Source organism: Anopheles bellator, chromosome 1 (genome assembly GCF_943735745.2).
Source record: "Anopheles bellator chromosome 1, idAnoBellAS_SP24_06.2, whole genome shotgun sequence".
Classification (NCBI taxonomy): Eukaryota; Metazoa; Arthropoda; class Insecta; order Diptera; family Culicidae; genus Anopheles; species Anopheles bellator.
Genome location: NC_071285.1, coordinates 58,020,592 through 58,036,595, shown reverse-complemented (window position 1 = coordinate 58,036,595; position 16,004 = coordinate 58,020,592). Strand labels below are relative to the sequence as shown.

At 48.3% G+C, this 16,004-nt stretch overlaps 1 protein-coding gene across 2 annotated transcripts in view; it reads left to right on the top strand.

Moving 5' to 3' along the window:
• The window catches only part of LOC131208997 (breast cancer anti-estrogen resistance protein 1), an 88,545-nt gene that overhangs the window by 53,809 nt on the left and 18,732 nt on the right, over positions 1–16,004 (top strand). For both annotated transcript variants that reach the window (XM_058201995.1, XM_058202074.1), the window contains exon 3: positions 7,237–7,455. In XM_058201995.1, coding sequence (XP_058057978.1) covers positions 7,237–7,455 — 219 coding nt within the window. The remainder of the gene's footprint in view (positions 1–7,236; positions 7,456–16,004) is intronic.

Here is a 16,004-nt window from a genome sequence, read left to right as displayed (position 1 = left end):
CGTCCCGACGGCGTCGTCCTCGCCAGTTCGTGCCTCTACTCGGGCCGTCCATGCTGGAAGCTTTCTTCAAAGGAAAGCGTGAGGAAAAGAGGAAAGTAAGGCAACAAAATCAGCAAAACCTCACAGCGAGCGAGACACACACTCCGTGTAAGCATTCAGACGACCGTCAACAACGTTTGGATTATGATCTCCTCCGAAAACCGCCCCTGGCGGCGGCAGTTCCCGGGCAGGTCAATCAGATAATGGCTGTCAAACGTTGCGTCCGATTTCTCATCGGTGAGCCTGGTCTGACCTGGTCGTCCAATAAAAGCGCGATCTCGTTTCGCCAAACTTTTACTCGATCGAGCTGAGCAGAGCACGACGTTAACGTCTCAATCTTTGGCCCAGCAGTGTACCGCCGAGAAAGTGCTTCAAGAGGAAGCTGTTGGCCATTTTTTTGCTGGGCTGCCTCTTGCAGGCGCTTAATTTGACAGGGCACGGGTCGAGAACCGGTTTTTGCTTGACCCACGTGAGCTCATAAGTGATTTGATTTTCTGCCACATTTCAATCCGCCGGGCACTGATTTCTATCGATTTGTTGTTGCTGCCCGCTTCGGTCGGTCCCATCGGACGGCAGCGTCTTCTGGTTCTGGCAGCTGCAGACCAAAACGGAGGGAAATTCCATGTATGAGCAAAAACGCAGCCGAACCTACAAAGGAACCGTGCGCTGTTTTTTATCACTGGCGGCCGCCGAATGTTTGCACGTCACTTCAAATATTTGTCGTCCAATCAGACGGCGATCCTGCCACCGTGTCTGCGCAAAAGTGTTATGTCTCGCGGTCTGGTCTGGTCAGGAATTCCAACCACATCCAACCCGATCGGCGGGTTATCAGCGTGATTCCTTCCTGAATTCGTTATACGCACAAATAACGCCCAAGGAGGGGCAGCAAAAACGGCGGCGGCCAATCTGTGCCATGCTCGTGTGACAACCGAAGGATCGAACGCTTGAAGGGACGACGTTCATTTGGCAGCATGACTTAACAAGTTGTTTAGTTGTGTTCGGAGTGCGCGTCCGACTGACAAGCGTAGCGGACCGATTGGAAGGAACAGGGTTTTTGGACAGTAATACGACAAAGGCAGTGACATTTACACAAGCATGATTTTTTCGGAACAATGGCCAACGGGTGGAACGGGCGATGGAGGGCAGCAAGATTGTTTCATCTTTGAACAAAGCGAGAAACCATTGTTTATTACACTTTGCTCGTGTAACGATCCAGACACACTCGAGGGAAAGCCCTCGAGATCCGTCTCGGGATAGAGAAGCGCGTCTCTTCAATGCAATCAGATATCCCCGAGATGATGGGCCCTTCGAAAGTAAAACGTATCTTATCGATAGTTACTCGCAGCACAACAAAGTTCGCTCCGACCGTGGACTGTTGTGGGCTTTCAGAAGCTCGTTACAATAAATCTACGCAACATCTCGCCGTAGCCTCCCGGAACATCAACTTTTACCACTTGGCGTGGCGATGGCCGGTGAAGAAGAGACCAGCGTGCCGTCTTTTCCTGGACCGCCTGGCACCATAACGATTCCTGGAGGGGCCCCAGCTGTTGACAGTTTTATTTCTTCACATTTCTGCCGCCCCGGGTCGATCGAGGGACTGGGGTGGGATCAGTTCTCGGTTCTTTTCCCGATTGATTGAAACCCACTTCACTCCAGACGTGGGCCGCGCGGATGCGTAGCGATTTATTTTAATTGTCGGTCGGTTCTGACAAGCGCTCTCTCTCAGATTTCCGGCCCCTCTGGCGCGGGCAACCTGGCGTGCCACGCTAGCGGGGACCTCCAGCGTTGAAATGACTCCATCATCCGTGGCAAGTCTTATTGCCATTTTTCCGCCGGCAGCTCCACTATCTGACTTCCTTCGTTTGGCGGCCTTTTTCTGAGAATGCTACGCGTTACGGCAATTTCGCTCCGGTAACGCTAATTGGCAATTTCATCGCCAGCGAGAAGGAGTGTTCGCCGTGACGCGGTGGCTTCCGAACCGAACCTCTGATACCACACCATCTATTGCGGCGCGGCGAATAAGAGCACCGCATGATCATCGCCTACAGCAATTGCAAAGTCTTGCAAAAAGCGAGAAGAGTGCTCGTGCCGGCCCGGGCGCATCCGCCCGCCAATCTAGTTGGCGAAGGGTTTGAAGAAAAAGTAACGTCGCTGCAAGCCACTGCCTGCTGCGATGGATCGGGAAGTATCGCTTAGAAGAGCACCGGTGTCTAGGAGCTCTTGGATGATGGTTAGCCGCTGGCCCGACATCAATCCCCTTGGGGATGAAAAGTAAATTGACAAATAAATTAGCCGGATTTATCTGATGTTGCAAAACGGTGATAGGGACACACACGGAAGAGAAGAGTCTAAGGCTTTGAAGGATACTTTTTTCTGCTTCCGGGTTGACTGCACCGGGGCACAGTGTCAAGAGTTCGGAACACAGTATATGGCGAGCCGTTTGAATTTGGCCACGAATATTTTATTATTGGAAAATGTTTAATTTTCTTCCGTAATAGCCATGAGATAAGGTTGTCGGGATAGACACATTTTTTATGATCATTGTGCCCCGTTGATTTATTGATGGCGATAAAGCTGGCGGGTCGGTGAGTGCCGCTCTCTAAACCATCCATAGTCAGCATTTTGCGGCGAAAGAAGAAACCATGGCACACCGATAAAGGTGCATCAAGCATAAAATTAACTTTGATTCATCTGACCCCGCTAGTCGGCAGAGGTGTCCAGTGCTTCCGGGCCGTGCTGAATTCATTAGTGTGAATTATGCAAGCATATTTTTTCCACCTTGCAATCCTTTCGTGATGAAATGTGTATCGTCTCGTCCGCTCCGTTCGCTTATCTGACGATTAAGATACGGACTGTCCGGAGTTTGGGATGAAATTATTCATTTGCGAGGGCTCCATGCTGATGTTTCCACTTGTAGAGCAATTTGTAGCAATTCGACCCGTAATTTAATTTATGAATATCATATTCTTTCTTGGTGATTTATCTGACAGTCGCCATTTTGTGATGCGCAGCAGCAGTGCGAATAATTTTTCACTCTTTCACCGTACCACAGCTCGACGCTTGAGGCGTAGAGCTAAATGAAGCTGTTGGTGAAATGTAAATGAATTGCAATATGTTTTGAGATCCTTCTCCGCTCCGTAGTCCCGCCATAGCCGAGGGTCTAGTTTCACACTCTACCATGCAAAAATACGAATCAGCCCTAGGGCTTCTCGTGTCTGGGGTGCCGCATAACATGACGAGCATTCACCGAAAATTCGTTCGGTTTTTGATGGAATAGTGTTGTAAAAAACGCACATTACTGCTCGTTTGTCCCCTCCCCAAGAGCGTATCGAATAATTGTCAAATAAAATTAATCAAGCTTCATCGCGCGATACGCACGGACCGGCGGAAATCGGATTCCGTTGCATCCATGCCTCGCGGGCATCTTCCAAAGTCGGGGAATGTGTAAAACAATAAAACAGATCGCACTCAAAAAAACGATGTTTCCAACCGACGAGCCGACCGTGAACGAATTAAAACTGGCAATTTAATTTCATTGGGACCCCCTTTGTTGTCTGCTGCTGCCAGACAATGCTGGGCGTTCAAGAAAAAAAAATTGGGTTTTTTGCCCAGAGTGCATCCTTTCCAATCAAACGAGAAGAGCGGGTCCTTAAAAAGAATAATAATAATAGACCCTCTCGTTTTCGGAAACCCGGAAAAGGCTCTCGTGCTGCATTCGATTGCACTGCACAAAAGTGCGTCCACACTTTGGCCCAAAGTGCTAGGGCACTTACTGGCGGTTCATAAATGCATTTAGCGTCCATGTTTAAGCACATTTGGAGCGAACCGCACGCACCGGGAACCACCTCGAGCGCGCCCTATTCGATGTTGGTCGATAATTGCTTTCGATATGGGCGGCCGCTTTCGAGCGATTTCATTTTTCGTCCCAAGCATCCTTCCCGTTTCTCGGTTGCGCTTTCTGTTCGCTTTTCGATTACTTCGACAGAATCGACACAAAAATGCTGCTGAAAGTACCACAGCACAAAATGGTAAACCCAAATTGTTTACGCTTATTGGGCTGTAAATAGGACATCTTTCGGCCGATGCTACTCCTAATCGTGCGTCGATGAGGCATATTTATCCTCATTCGTCAAGGATGTGCTGGCATCCTTTTTCCGAACGGACAGCTGCAGATTTTATGGCCGTAGTCGTGGTGATGGCGATTCCCATCTATATGGAGATGTTATGGAGTTTCCGTGCGAGTCGAGTCCACTCTCTTCCCGTGTGCTCAGAACCCGCATCGTCTGGGTGCATGCCAGCCTCCAGGTTGCAGACAGCAGGCAGAGGGCACACTTTACCAAACGCACAAGCCCGGAGAGTCCTCCCGCGGGGTTTTCCGAAGTCAGTCACAAGCCTTGTGGAACGCATATGGTACCGCTTGCCGACGGGCCGGATTGCCCAAAGTCAGCAAACAAATTGTGTTGATTGTTTTTCGTTTCGATCCGTTTTCGGCTGCGCCTTTCGGGCTCTGCTGTGTATTCCCATCGGTGCGTCGGTCTTTACCTTGTAAGAGGACACGCTAAAGTGTGAGCAAAATTATCTGATGTCCTTTTTACAGCTGCATCCCATGCCGTTCGTTTGGGCTGGGATTCGTTTCTCTTTAGCGTTCTTATCTGTCCGTTCCTGAGGGAAAAATACCAGAAAGACTCAGAAATGCTCACATCCTTCTATAGTTTATCGTTTGGATTCGTTTCGGGGAACTGTGTTGGGGTACTAGCGATGGAAGTTCCTCTGCCACGAAGAAAGGTTCTCCATTTTTTCTCGTGCGCCAGAGATCGACCGGATTTCTATCGGATCCTGCGGTGTTATCCAGCGGGAAGTCAGTCGTGCTGTCATATTCGTGAAATTTGTTTTCGATCTGTGTTGAGCACAGAAAGAACTTCAAAACACTTATTCCTCCAGAGGGCCATTCGAGAGAAAATTCTTTCTCCATTCTTATTCGTCCGTTCCCTGGTGAATGTGAAAAGAAAAATCCATCGATTCCCGTGCTCACGTATGGCACCAGTTTTTCCGCCAAAACGCTGCCGACGATGGACGGGTACCTTTGGGGTTGTTTATTTTCCACAAGACAATTCCTTCGGTTACTGTTTGGGGTGGTGAAATGCTAAGTCAATTGTAAGTCTGTCGGCGAGGGAATTTCCATCGGTGAAGAAACCGATGGCTGAAGAAATATGCTCGCGTTGAGCATTCTGATCCTGCTGCTGAAATTATGGCCCACGAGAGACTCAAGCGTCTTCGTCCACCAGCGGCCCTTGGCAGTGATGAAACCATCCAAAGCGCCCACCGCAGAGCGGCGATAAATTGAAGTTGATTAAGATTTTGATTGCTGTCGATTTTGGGTTTCTGTGTGCCATTTTCCGTAATTCCGCCCTCCCACAAACGGTAATCGTACGTCTCAGGCGGGCAACATGTTTCGCGAGCTTCGATAGAATACTTCATTTGGTGATCTGTTGTAAGAAGTAATAGCATTTTACTCAAGCATCAAACGAAAGTGTGCTGTTCCGGACGAGTGCCTTTCTGAAGCGTTTGTTTCGTACTTTGGGTTTGAATATTGAGCACCTGTTTAAAACATATTTTTCCAATAACTAAGTTGTCAGAAGAAGCAAATTGTGGAAAAGGGCGTACCAATGGCATACAAATTCAATCATGAAACTTGTACCGAAAATATGTCCACAGCCCAGGCGTGTGCCGTATTTGCGTACAAAATGCGTACTTTAAATTTGGACCACCCCGGGCGGGACTTTGTGTCTAAATTGAATTTACTTCATGCTCATATGCTCCGAACTGAATGTGGCCATTCGGCTAAGTCTCCGTTAAGGTTCCGCCTGGGGGCGTGTATGCGAAACATTTATAAAAAAACCTTCCGCAACTTTTTGGCGACCGAAAGATTCTTCAAGATTCGATAAAGTTTCCTCTCTACGTTTGCAGCGCCGGGCCAGGAACTTGCAGCATTTTTTTCTAATTTAAGTTCAATTTTGTCACGACAAAATAATGTTATTTTCCACTGTGGCATCCACAGTGGGTCCTTGTCAATCAAACGCTATTGAAGATGAGGGTATCCTTGGCACGCCACAGCAGGGTTCCGGAATTGGGTAAACAATTGCCGTACGAATACGGTCTTGGGTGCATTACTCATGGATTTTGTCTGCCTTTGACTTCCGTCTCCATTTTGAGAAGCAAAAAAGATTGATGGACACGCAAGACATAGCGCGCCCGGTGGCTCCAAGATCATCGAGGACAATCAAATTCTGGATGTCTCCCTGGACGTTGATTACTCCTCTAGGTAACACCTCCGAAGAGAAGGAGAGGCCTCAAATGATCTCTTCTCAGCTACCAAAAAAAAAACAACAGCAGTGGGGGGCCCTCGTTGGCACAAAAAGAAAAATCACTTTCTCAGATTGTTACGGACTCCGGCCAATCTACCCACTGCAGTAAGAGTGTCTGGCAGCTTCCTTCGCCAGCGGGCCAACAGTTTGCGCGTCGGTAATCATTCTCTGCTCACGGAAGTCGGAAAAGTCATCAAAGTTTCGCTCCATCGTTTCTCGGTACGCCGACAGAAATGCGAAAACTTTCAAAGAGCCCGGTGGGTGACCCCAATGGTTTCGGTGCTTGTGAAACAATGGCAGGATGCGTTGCGAGGATTTTATATCAATCTACTTTCGATACGGATCGATTCCGTGTGCCCGACCCGCGGGTGGCCGACGGTGGATTACACGACGACGATGGATTGTTTTTTTCCGATTATAGGATTGCCGTATTTTTTTCTCGATTCTCCCCGGTACACGGTACTTCGGAAGATGAGTTTGGAACGGCCGCCCTGTCTGCGCCTGAAAGGTATACCGTACGGCGAACAAACACTAACGCCAGCCAGCCGACAACAAGTGCAGCCATTTCTGGTGCTTGCGTTTGCTTAGCAAAGCAAATACGCTTTATCTGATTATTTTCGAATCGATTTCCTGTTTGTCTGGCGTTGAACCCCTTTTTCTGGCAAATAACCCTAGTGGCGGTGGATGCAACATGCTGCAAACGACATGGCCGAAGGTCGTGAAAATATAATATTTGTCTGATTTCTTTTCTATTTCGCTTTATCGCCAGTTATATCGCGCTCTGCTATATTAATATTTGATTGGTCGCCTATTTCTCTCCTTCTTTTTGCAGGGCATTTGTCCGGGCAACAGACTGAAAATAGTTCAGTCGCACGACTCCGGTTGCTTCACGCTGTCACCGGCATCATCGCCGTGTCCGACGATCGATTCGACCACCAACCTTAACAGTCCGATACCGAGCGAGATCTACGAAAATACGTCGCTGTCCGGGCTCAGCATCGGTAGCCAGCGGCAGGGCAAACGCCGCTCCTGGCACATCATGCCCAACAAGGTATGTAGGGTAACAATGGTTCCGTAGTTCAAATCGTGACATTTCGGATTGGCGGTTTCGGTGGTCTGCTGCTGCCGGGTGGTCTCCGCATTAGGATTCGTTTCAGTAATTAGGACTTACGCGATTATGTGGAATTTCAAGGACGCAGAACATTCTCTCCTGTGGAACAGGAACTCTGTAAGGTCTGATTGGGACGCAATCGTACGCCGGTTTTGTGCGTGAGCTGCGTGTCGATAGCGTGTCCCATCGGACTCTGTATTCGTTAATCCGAAGATAACAATCTTAATCCCTGTGAGGCTGGGGTTATAGCTAATCCCCAAACCACAACCCGGACCCGGATGCGGGGAACTGCTCCCCCGGGCGACAAGCGGGCAAATGTCCGCATTCCAGCAAAATGAGCCAAAATAAGAACGAAGAGAAGCGGCGTAATCGCATCAACTAAACCGGACGGTGATGTTGAAAAGGGTGTGAGTGGCAGTTTTTGGACAGTGGGCCAAATCCGAGTCCGAGTCCACATGAATATAAATGAGAGCGAGGCCCCAGATTAGGCCCAGAAGGGAGCCAAATTGTCACACGCAATTGATTGCACATCTTTCCAGGGTCAGAGCAGCGACGAACAGACCCCGAGCAATAGCGAGCAGAATATATTCATGGAAAACCAAATCTACTAGATCTTAGTGCGTCGTAAAATCGATCGAAATTGGGCCCAGAAACTGGTCGAAAATAGCTCCACCAATCACTGGATGGTTTATGGCGCAAAGTTTATATCATTTGCTCCTCTCTCGGTACGTCGGTGCCTTGGCTTCTGATGACCAACTTTTGCGCAACTTCCTGTTTTTTTTCGTTACTCCCAAGACGGACTCACAAATCAGCTTGGTGGGTATTTTAAATTTATCACTTTTCTTCGCCATTCGGTGGAACGGGGGCTTGGCAAAATTATACTTCTAATACTTTCTCCACGCCCGGTGGGGCATTATTTTAGAACATTATTTCCGGAGCGCACAGCCCGGCCGCTCTTATCACCCTCGTTCGAATCTCAATCACCTTGGAACGGAATGGTAGTCCCCGGTTGGTCCAATGAGCAAATCAATAAGCATAAATCAGGCTCCGTTTAGGGCGTCCTGCCCAAGGAATCGAAGCGAGCAACAATTCCTTCTGCGGAACGAACAACGACGACGACGAAATGTCAAGGACAGCTGGAGGGCAAACTTCCGCGCAACTCGGAGTTCACTGTAAAGTGATAAAGTCCCACCAACCCGGTCTGCCATTGAAGGCGGTAAGGTGTCTAAATGAGTTTTTGTTTCGATATTTATTTTTTAGGCCCAGAACACTTCACGCAAAGTTTGGCCCGGTGACGATGTGCTTGGTGCCACCGGCAACTACAAACTGTTGTAAAGAACAACAAGCAAAGTCGGCAGGCGGAAGGGTTTTTTCACGCCCCTTGGTGGCAGAAAAACGGTCTGAAGTTGGTCTGCACTTTCACTTTCACTTCTCGAAGAACTCGGCGGCACAACAAGAAATTGCTGGAAAGAAAAACGAACGAACTTCGAGAAGGAACCATCTGCAGAAAACTCCTTTGTCCGCGTTGGAAGATAGGCAGGTGATCAAATTTCTGGTCTCGTTAAAACTTTGGCCTATGCAGACCAATACCGACGGTTCAGTGACACCGGTCGCAGTCATATCAGAAACAATAGAGCTAATGGGCTGTTGGTAAAGGATGTTGTCCTTTTCTCTGGACAGCGCAAAGGAAGCACAGCACGCCTGTGAAGTGTCTCCATTGTTCTGGGGCTCCTTGACGCTACGGTTCTTCATGAATCTGATACCAACTTCTGTACCGCCAGAGAAGGAGGCTTACAGGGCTCAATATATTGCGCATTGCGTGAAAACGGGTCAAGAGGGTGGACCCTCCCAAGCGACATCTGCCGAGGGCCATCTTGAATTGTTCATTCCGTATGGGCACTTCTCCGCCCGGCACGGCAGGGTGTCGGTATTGCTATTTTACCTGTGCCAGAAAATATCGTACGCCTCTTAAAATTGTGCAATTTGCGCATTCTTTGAGTCCTTTCTTTTTCGGCACCCGTCTAATTGAGGGCTCGTCGAATGCCGCGTCAAGGACACACGCTTAGTCCCGTGGAACAAAACTGTCATCCTTAGTTTAGGGCACAAATTCTTCGATTTGTCTTTCTCTCTCCAGCGCTCTGTCGAGATGTTATAGGTCAGCTGGAAGCGAAAGATTTATTACATTCCTGCTTTGGACATTTTACAGCCGCACAAGGCTAGGGATTTCGGATGACGATTCTTGACCTTTTCGGGTTGTAGCCTTCCACAACAGATGCTCGTATAAAAATGTCTCTCACTCGCATTACTATATGTCAATTCTTATCGCAGCTTTAGTTTTTGTGGAAACATCATAAATTTCGTTCCCATATCATGTCCTTGCCATGCCGTCAGTGACATCACCTATCAACGTGTCACACAACTGGGCACCGTAGAACCTGCACTGTTATCTAAAAGTGCGTGTCCAGCACGGGCCCCTAACCTCAAACTAAACTCATCCACAATCGTGCTGTTGAGAAATCCCGCCTGTCATATTCGCCTACCGCAATAACATGGCCAGGCCACATTGTTAGCTCCGAACGAGTGCGTAATGATCGAAACCTTATGTGCGGACATCCTCCATCTCAGTGCTGTGGCGCACAATGGTGAAACGGAAAAGGGCAGATGTGAGGCGTCCGTGCTGTAACCACTCGTCCTCGATAGCACCCGAGCAGCTATTTATTTTATACGATCGGTCCTAAGGATCCGTCGTTCGGGGAAGCGGGGTGGCCCGGGTTCCTTCGGAACCGGTCGGGGTCGTCGGGTTGGACGGCCGTTTGTGGACCACTTCGTGCGTATTCATTTTGTCGTAAAATCGAAACCAATAGGAAGTCGTAAAAACTTTTCCACAGGATCTACGACGAACGTGACTTTGCTCAGTGCGTTCGTTTTAGCCCTTATTTCGCCGTTTCCCTTCCCCAATCCGCCACCTTCCACCAACAAACGATGGCTTCCCTTACCAATAGAGGAATTCCGGGATTCAGGCCAAAATATAAAGCGTACTTTGCATCAACGTTTGGGCGTGCTAAAATTACATGTGCACATGTTTTACATCCTAAAGTCCAAAGTAAATGGCTTCAATTTGTTACGCCCCCGACGCACCCGTCCCCGGATCTCACGACTCACCGGTGTAAACATTTCACTAAACCCGTTTCTTAAAGCCATCACAGCAGGAAGGGCACGTTTCGGCCCCCGGAAAACGAAGGTTAATCCAATCTCACCTTCAAGAATGAGAGGCCGAGCACCGAATTCTCTTCCTGGTACGGGCAGCATAATCATTTCCCTAGATTGAACTCATTTAATAAAGAATTCAGGAGCGCGCCTGCAAAGAGCCAAAAGCTGGAAGCCAGAGGCGGCCACCTTTCCGGGAAAGAATCTTCTTTTCTGGAGGGAAGAAACCGCGACCAGCAGCAAACGAAAATGGCGCAACAACCCAGCAGCGGGTGTTTTTTGCCGATGGCCTTAATTTAGCATTCTTCGTCCCCTGCCCGCAAACCTGCTTACGGCGAAGGATCACGGAAGACCCTTCGGTGGCTGACGTTTTCACGCCTCGGTTTCCCTGGAACACACCGGGAACAGAGATTTATCATTTCCGCTGGTCCGCCACGCCCTTGGCCATCTTTTATTGATGGGATGTTTGTGTTTCGTTCGCGCTGGGTCCTGCCGCCATGTTTGCTCTTTTCGTCCCCCGCCGGTAGATGAAGTTCGAGGCGCCGCGCTAGGAAAAACGAATTTTCTTGAGACCCTCGAAAAAGGTGGAAGTTTGCACGACGCTGGGCCCGCGATCGAACGCGATACTTTATCTTCCCCAGGCGCACCTTGGGAACTCATTTGTCACTTAACGTCGGTTGTTGTCCCAGTCCTACGGACGAGCGGTCGATTGTTTCACTTTCTGTTCTCTGACGGCCCCGTAGTAATGGTGTTCGGTTCCTTCGCAAGCACCTTTTCAGTTTGCGATCCAGTATCTACGAAAAGTCTGCAGAAAGTAGAACTTGGTTCATGACCCAGAGATGCTGATAAAAACCGATTGGTTTACGAAACCGTGGTGTATTCCCTTTCCGAGGAACAGATGGCGCATAAATCTTCCGAGCTAAAGCTTACGATGCTGTTTTGCTGTTCACCGAAAGAACTTACACAAAAATCTTCACAAGACCCGAATAAAGGGGTGCTGTCGTTGGCTTATCAGCCGATATACCCGTATCCAACAAACCCGGCGAAGATTCGTATCATGTTTGGGCAAAACTGGCACGTAGTCGCATGTTACTTTTTATTGGAAACCAGCCCGGTGGCCTCCGCTTGTAACTCCAAGAGAACGGAAAGTGCTGTCGTTTCACTTGCTGTTTGTTGACAAACAATTGTCGGATTGCGCGAGTGTCGCCACGGGTTGCTCCAAGGAAAGACCCACCGTCGGGCCAAGAACGCGGAACATCGTGCTAGAATGGACATTTCTCTATCAATTCGCGACCACGGATCACGGCCAGCAGTTCTGACTTGAGTCTGAAGAAAACGGAAAATAATACTTTTTATTTGATCACACGCAGACGAACCGTGTGCTTACCCAAACCGAGTCTTTGTTTAATTCGTAATTGGCCAGATGATTAAAATTTGTGTCCATTAATCATTTAACCTTAGTCAGACGAATTGTGACGGTAAACCAATAGGACTCAACAATGTTTCAACCGAAACAGGGGCCCTTACACCATGAGCTTTATGATGGTTCAACTCTCCTCAAGAAGATAAATCTATTTGATCGTCGTTGAGATAAACGGCTGCCACCAATCTTCCGACCAGTTTCCGTTTCACAAATCCCAAACATTTAACTTTTCCCTTCTCGACGAGAATTTTTAATTATTTTGCTTCCGCATCGTTCCACATTTACCGGAACCTGTTTAATTCGTGGACGATCCATTTATTCTTTCCTTTGTGCTGCAGGATTTTCGAACATCCTCTCGATCTGAGTACGCACAGTTGGGTGAGATTAAAATAATGTGGCCATGTACCTAGTGGCTGCTCCATTCCTGCTGCCCTGTACCGTTACTCCGGTTTGCAGCAAACATTTTCATAAATTTCCCGCAATCTGCAGTCTTATAATTATCCACCACACCATAGTCGACCCCTCTGGTCGCAGCATCCGGTAATGTTTGGCACCAGGAAACGAAGCCCAAAGTTTCCCCGAAAAACCGTTCAAAGCTGCTGATCATTACAGGATGGCGACCAGATTGGGCGCGTTAATTGCGCTCCTTTCTACAGCAGTAGCCAGGTTCGTGTCCTATCATTTGCACTCACAGCAGCCGTTACAAACATCCTGTGCCTGATGTTCCAGATTGTTATTAAACATTAATGTGCTTCGCTTCTCGCTTGAAACACTTGAAACAGGAATCCTTTGTCTTGTGTCACTTTAAGTGTATTTTCAAGTCACTGTTTAAGTCATTTGCGGGTTCCAGGGCTTCGTGCCATCGTGTACGGTTGATGTTGTGAATATTTACCACTCACCTGCCCGTTGCTGCCAAACGGGACCACAATAGCACAAATTAGCAAAGAGGAGAACGCAAAATGCTTACGAGAGTGTTGAATTGCTTCTTTTATTGCACACCCCGCGATGAGTGTCCCGTGGCACTTGCTCTGGCACACTGATCAGCTATCAACGTCTCGCTGTCGCCATTAAATTGACTCCAATTGTCGATGTCACGAAGAGGGAATTTCAAAAGCACGCCGATTCCCAAAGGAATCAAAGTCGTGCCAACAGACCGTGGGTTTCCGCCTAGGCAAAAGCCAACCCTTAAGCATAGGCCATGTCGCCGTCAAGATATTAATGTAGCACAGATTGTGAGCAACAAGCTCGAAGAGACAAGCCCATGCCACATGCTGCGCTGGGTCAACTGGTGCAGAATGCATATTCCATTCATCCGGTGATTGAACCCCTGGTGCTGGTGAATGAAAAAGCCTACGCAAAAGTCTGTCCGCGTCTAGGTTTTACTAGGCCACCGCAACGTGTTCTCGTGGTCAGTTGCAACATCGCCCTGCGTAGGCTAACCGGCACTGGACCCTCCCTGTGGTGTTTGCAAGTGGGTCGAATGCAAATGCTGCCCAAGTGATTCATCCTCCTTTTGCGCCAGGTGCCACCGGATGGACGAGAACTAGATATTTTGCACACGGCCCGACGCCCGACCGAGAGATCGTCGAAAGAAGCAGGGCAGCAGAAGGTAGTTGCGTAAATCATGACGTCCCAGTTGGTTCCCTTGGACCCACCCGGAGAACCCGTTAGCCTGGAGATCTCACCCCGGGGCGTGTAACGACTACGGAGACTACAAAACTGTTACGCACCGGGGCAAGCTCTACTTTGTCAACCGGACTGCTGCGCGGGGACCACCTGAACGGGTTAGAGAAAAGACATCGAGATCGTCGAGGATAAATCAGACTCTGGTGCTGTTCGATTTTGGAACCGTTTCAAAGCCCACGGCATCGTTCCTACGCCACGTGAGGGCAGTAAAAGGACTTATCACACAGAAAAGGGCGTATTGTGGATACCCCTACGCAACAACTGGGCTGTGTTTCTGCGAAATCATACAGCTTGTGCCAGGTTGCTGCCGTCAGCCGAGACCAGCCATTGATCTGATTGCGTGAATGTTGTTTCTGCTGTATATGAGGTTGCACTTATGCTAATCAGTGCAAATCCTAATTTATCACATTAAGGCACTTGTCGCTATTCCCACACACACGTCCGTGGGGTGTCTGGTGTGGTCAAGCTTCGACATGACTCTATGATCCAGACGATCGCCCAACCCATGCAACGGGTTCTGCATTCCAGTGCCGTGTTAAGCGCCGCCTATCAACACTTGACATCGATCATGGCCCCAGAGATTATTCTATCTCATTGAAAACCACAGCAGAACAGGGGCCCCAGTATTGATTGCATGTGTCCACTCTCGGATTCAGTTGAAATTATTTCATACTCAACGAACTCGTTTCAATCATACACAGACGACGGGACCAAAGTGGACACTCTAATGTCGTTAAATTTTGCATATGCTTTGCCCGCAGTCATGTTTCTGTTACCCTCTAGTGCCTGTCTAGACGGTACTACGAGCGAGAAACTTTTTAATGCTTTGCGTAGCCAGAGGCTGCGTTGTGGGGCTTGGGACCATAAAATAACGCCTCTTACAAAGTCTATCCGCATCTCGGTGCTAGTAAAGTAAATATTTTTATGGACCACAATAGATCTTGTTTTGTTCGTCTTCTCGCTCAGTCGTCAACAAAAAAATACACGATTTTATTGATTTTGTGGCGTCGTTAAAATTGATCGGTATTAGATTTTTTTTTATTGTTTCACTCGCCGACTAAGGCTAAGAAACGGACGATTCCCGGCTGTCCTACTTTAGTGAAGGAAGATAAAAATCGCGCTGAAACCCGAGCTCCACTTCTTTGACGCCTCGAGCCCGATGGATTATAGCGGCGACGGATCGATATAAAACTGCCATCGTAAAACTAACGAAGAATGGTGCCGAACGGAGTCTTCACCATCTATCGTCTAAATCTATTGAGACACTTCCAGCACATGGCTTCTGAAGTAATTATAATGCGGTCGCCTTGGCTGACCAGGGCCGACAAGCCAATAGGTCCTCGGTGCCGCCGTCTTTATGGCCCCAACTTTCGAATAATAAATTTCAATTTGAATTCTTGAAAATTTATTGCGGGCATTATGCAAATTTTTACTCTCCAACACCTCGCAGGAGTGCGTAAATATGTCCTCCGGAGCCAAGATGCGAACGTCTGCGGAGCGGTCACACTGATAGACAAGCGGCGATAGGTGGGGTCCAAATATGGTCAACGGAATATAAAGCAAAAATGTCTGCGGAATTAGAATTCTCTCTCTGGCATGATTTCTGCGGTATCGTATTGCCGAGATGCTTTATGGCGTCGAAAAAAAGGTATCCTTGAGCAATAATTTTGTCTTCCATTTTTATTGTCCACTAAGAAGGTTGATTTTAACAAGGGGCCGACAGTTCCTCGTAAACTGCGCCCAAGGAAACGTTTCCAATTAACCAAATTTCTTTCACCAAAACTTTACCGCGAATCAAGGAAAAAAACAAGACGGTACTTCTCCACTTAGCGGCAGTGGCGTTCCACTAAACGCTGCCGGTGGACAATTAAAAGTAAACAACTTTCGGTGTGGTTTTTAAGCTCCTCCAAATGTTTTTGTATTTGTTAATCCTTTGTGATAGGAAAACGTTTCGGTAAAAAGAAGTCACGCACGACGTGTGACCCTGCCCAAACTTGGCAGCTTTAATGGAGTCGGCCGGGCGAATAATAATAAAGATTTGAGAGGTTGATCGGTAATCGGCTTATGTTTGATTGCTTCCCGCTCGACAGTAGTGAAGGTTGGCTGCAACTTACCGTTACCAACTCTGGTCCTCTGACGAGAGAATGGCCAGTGTCATAATGCAACTCAGATT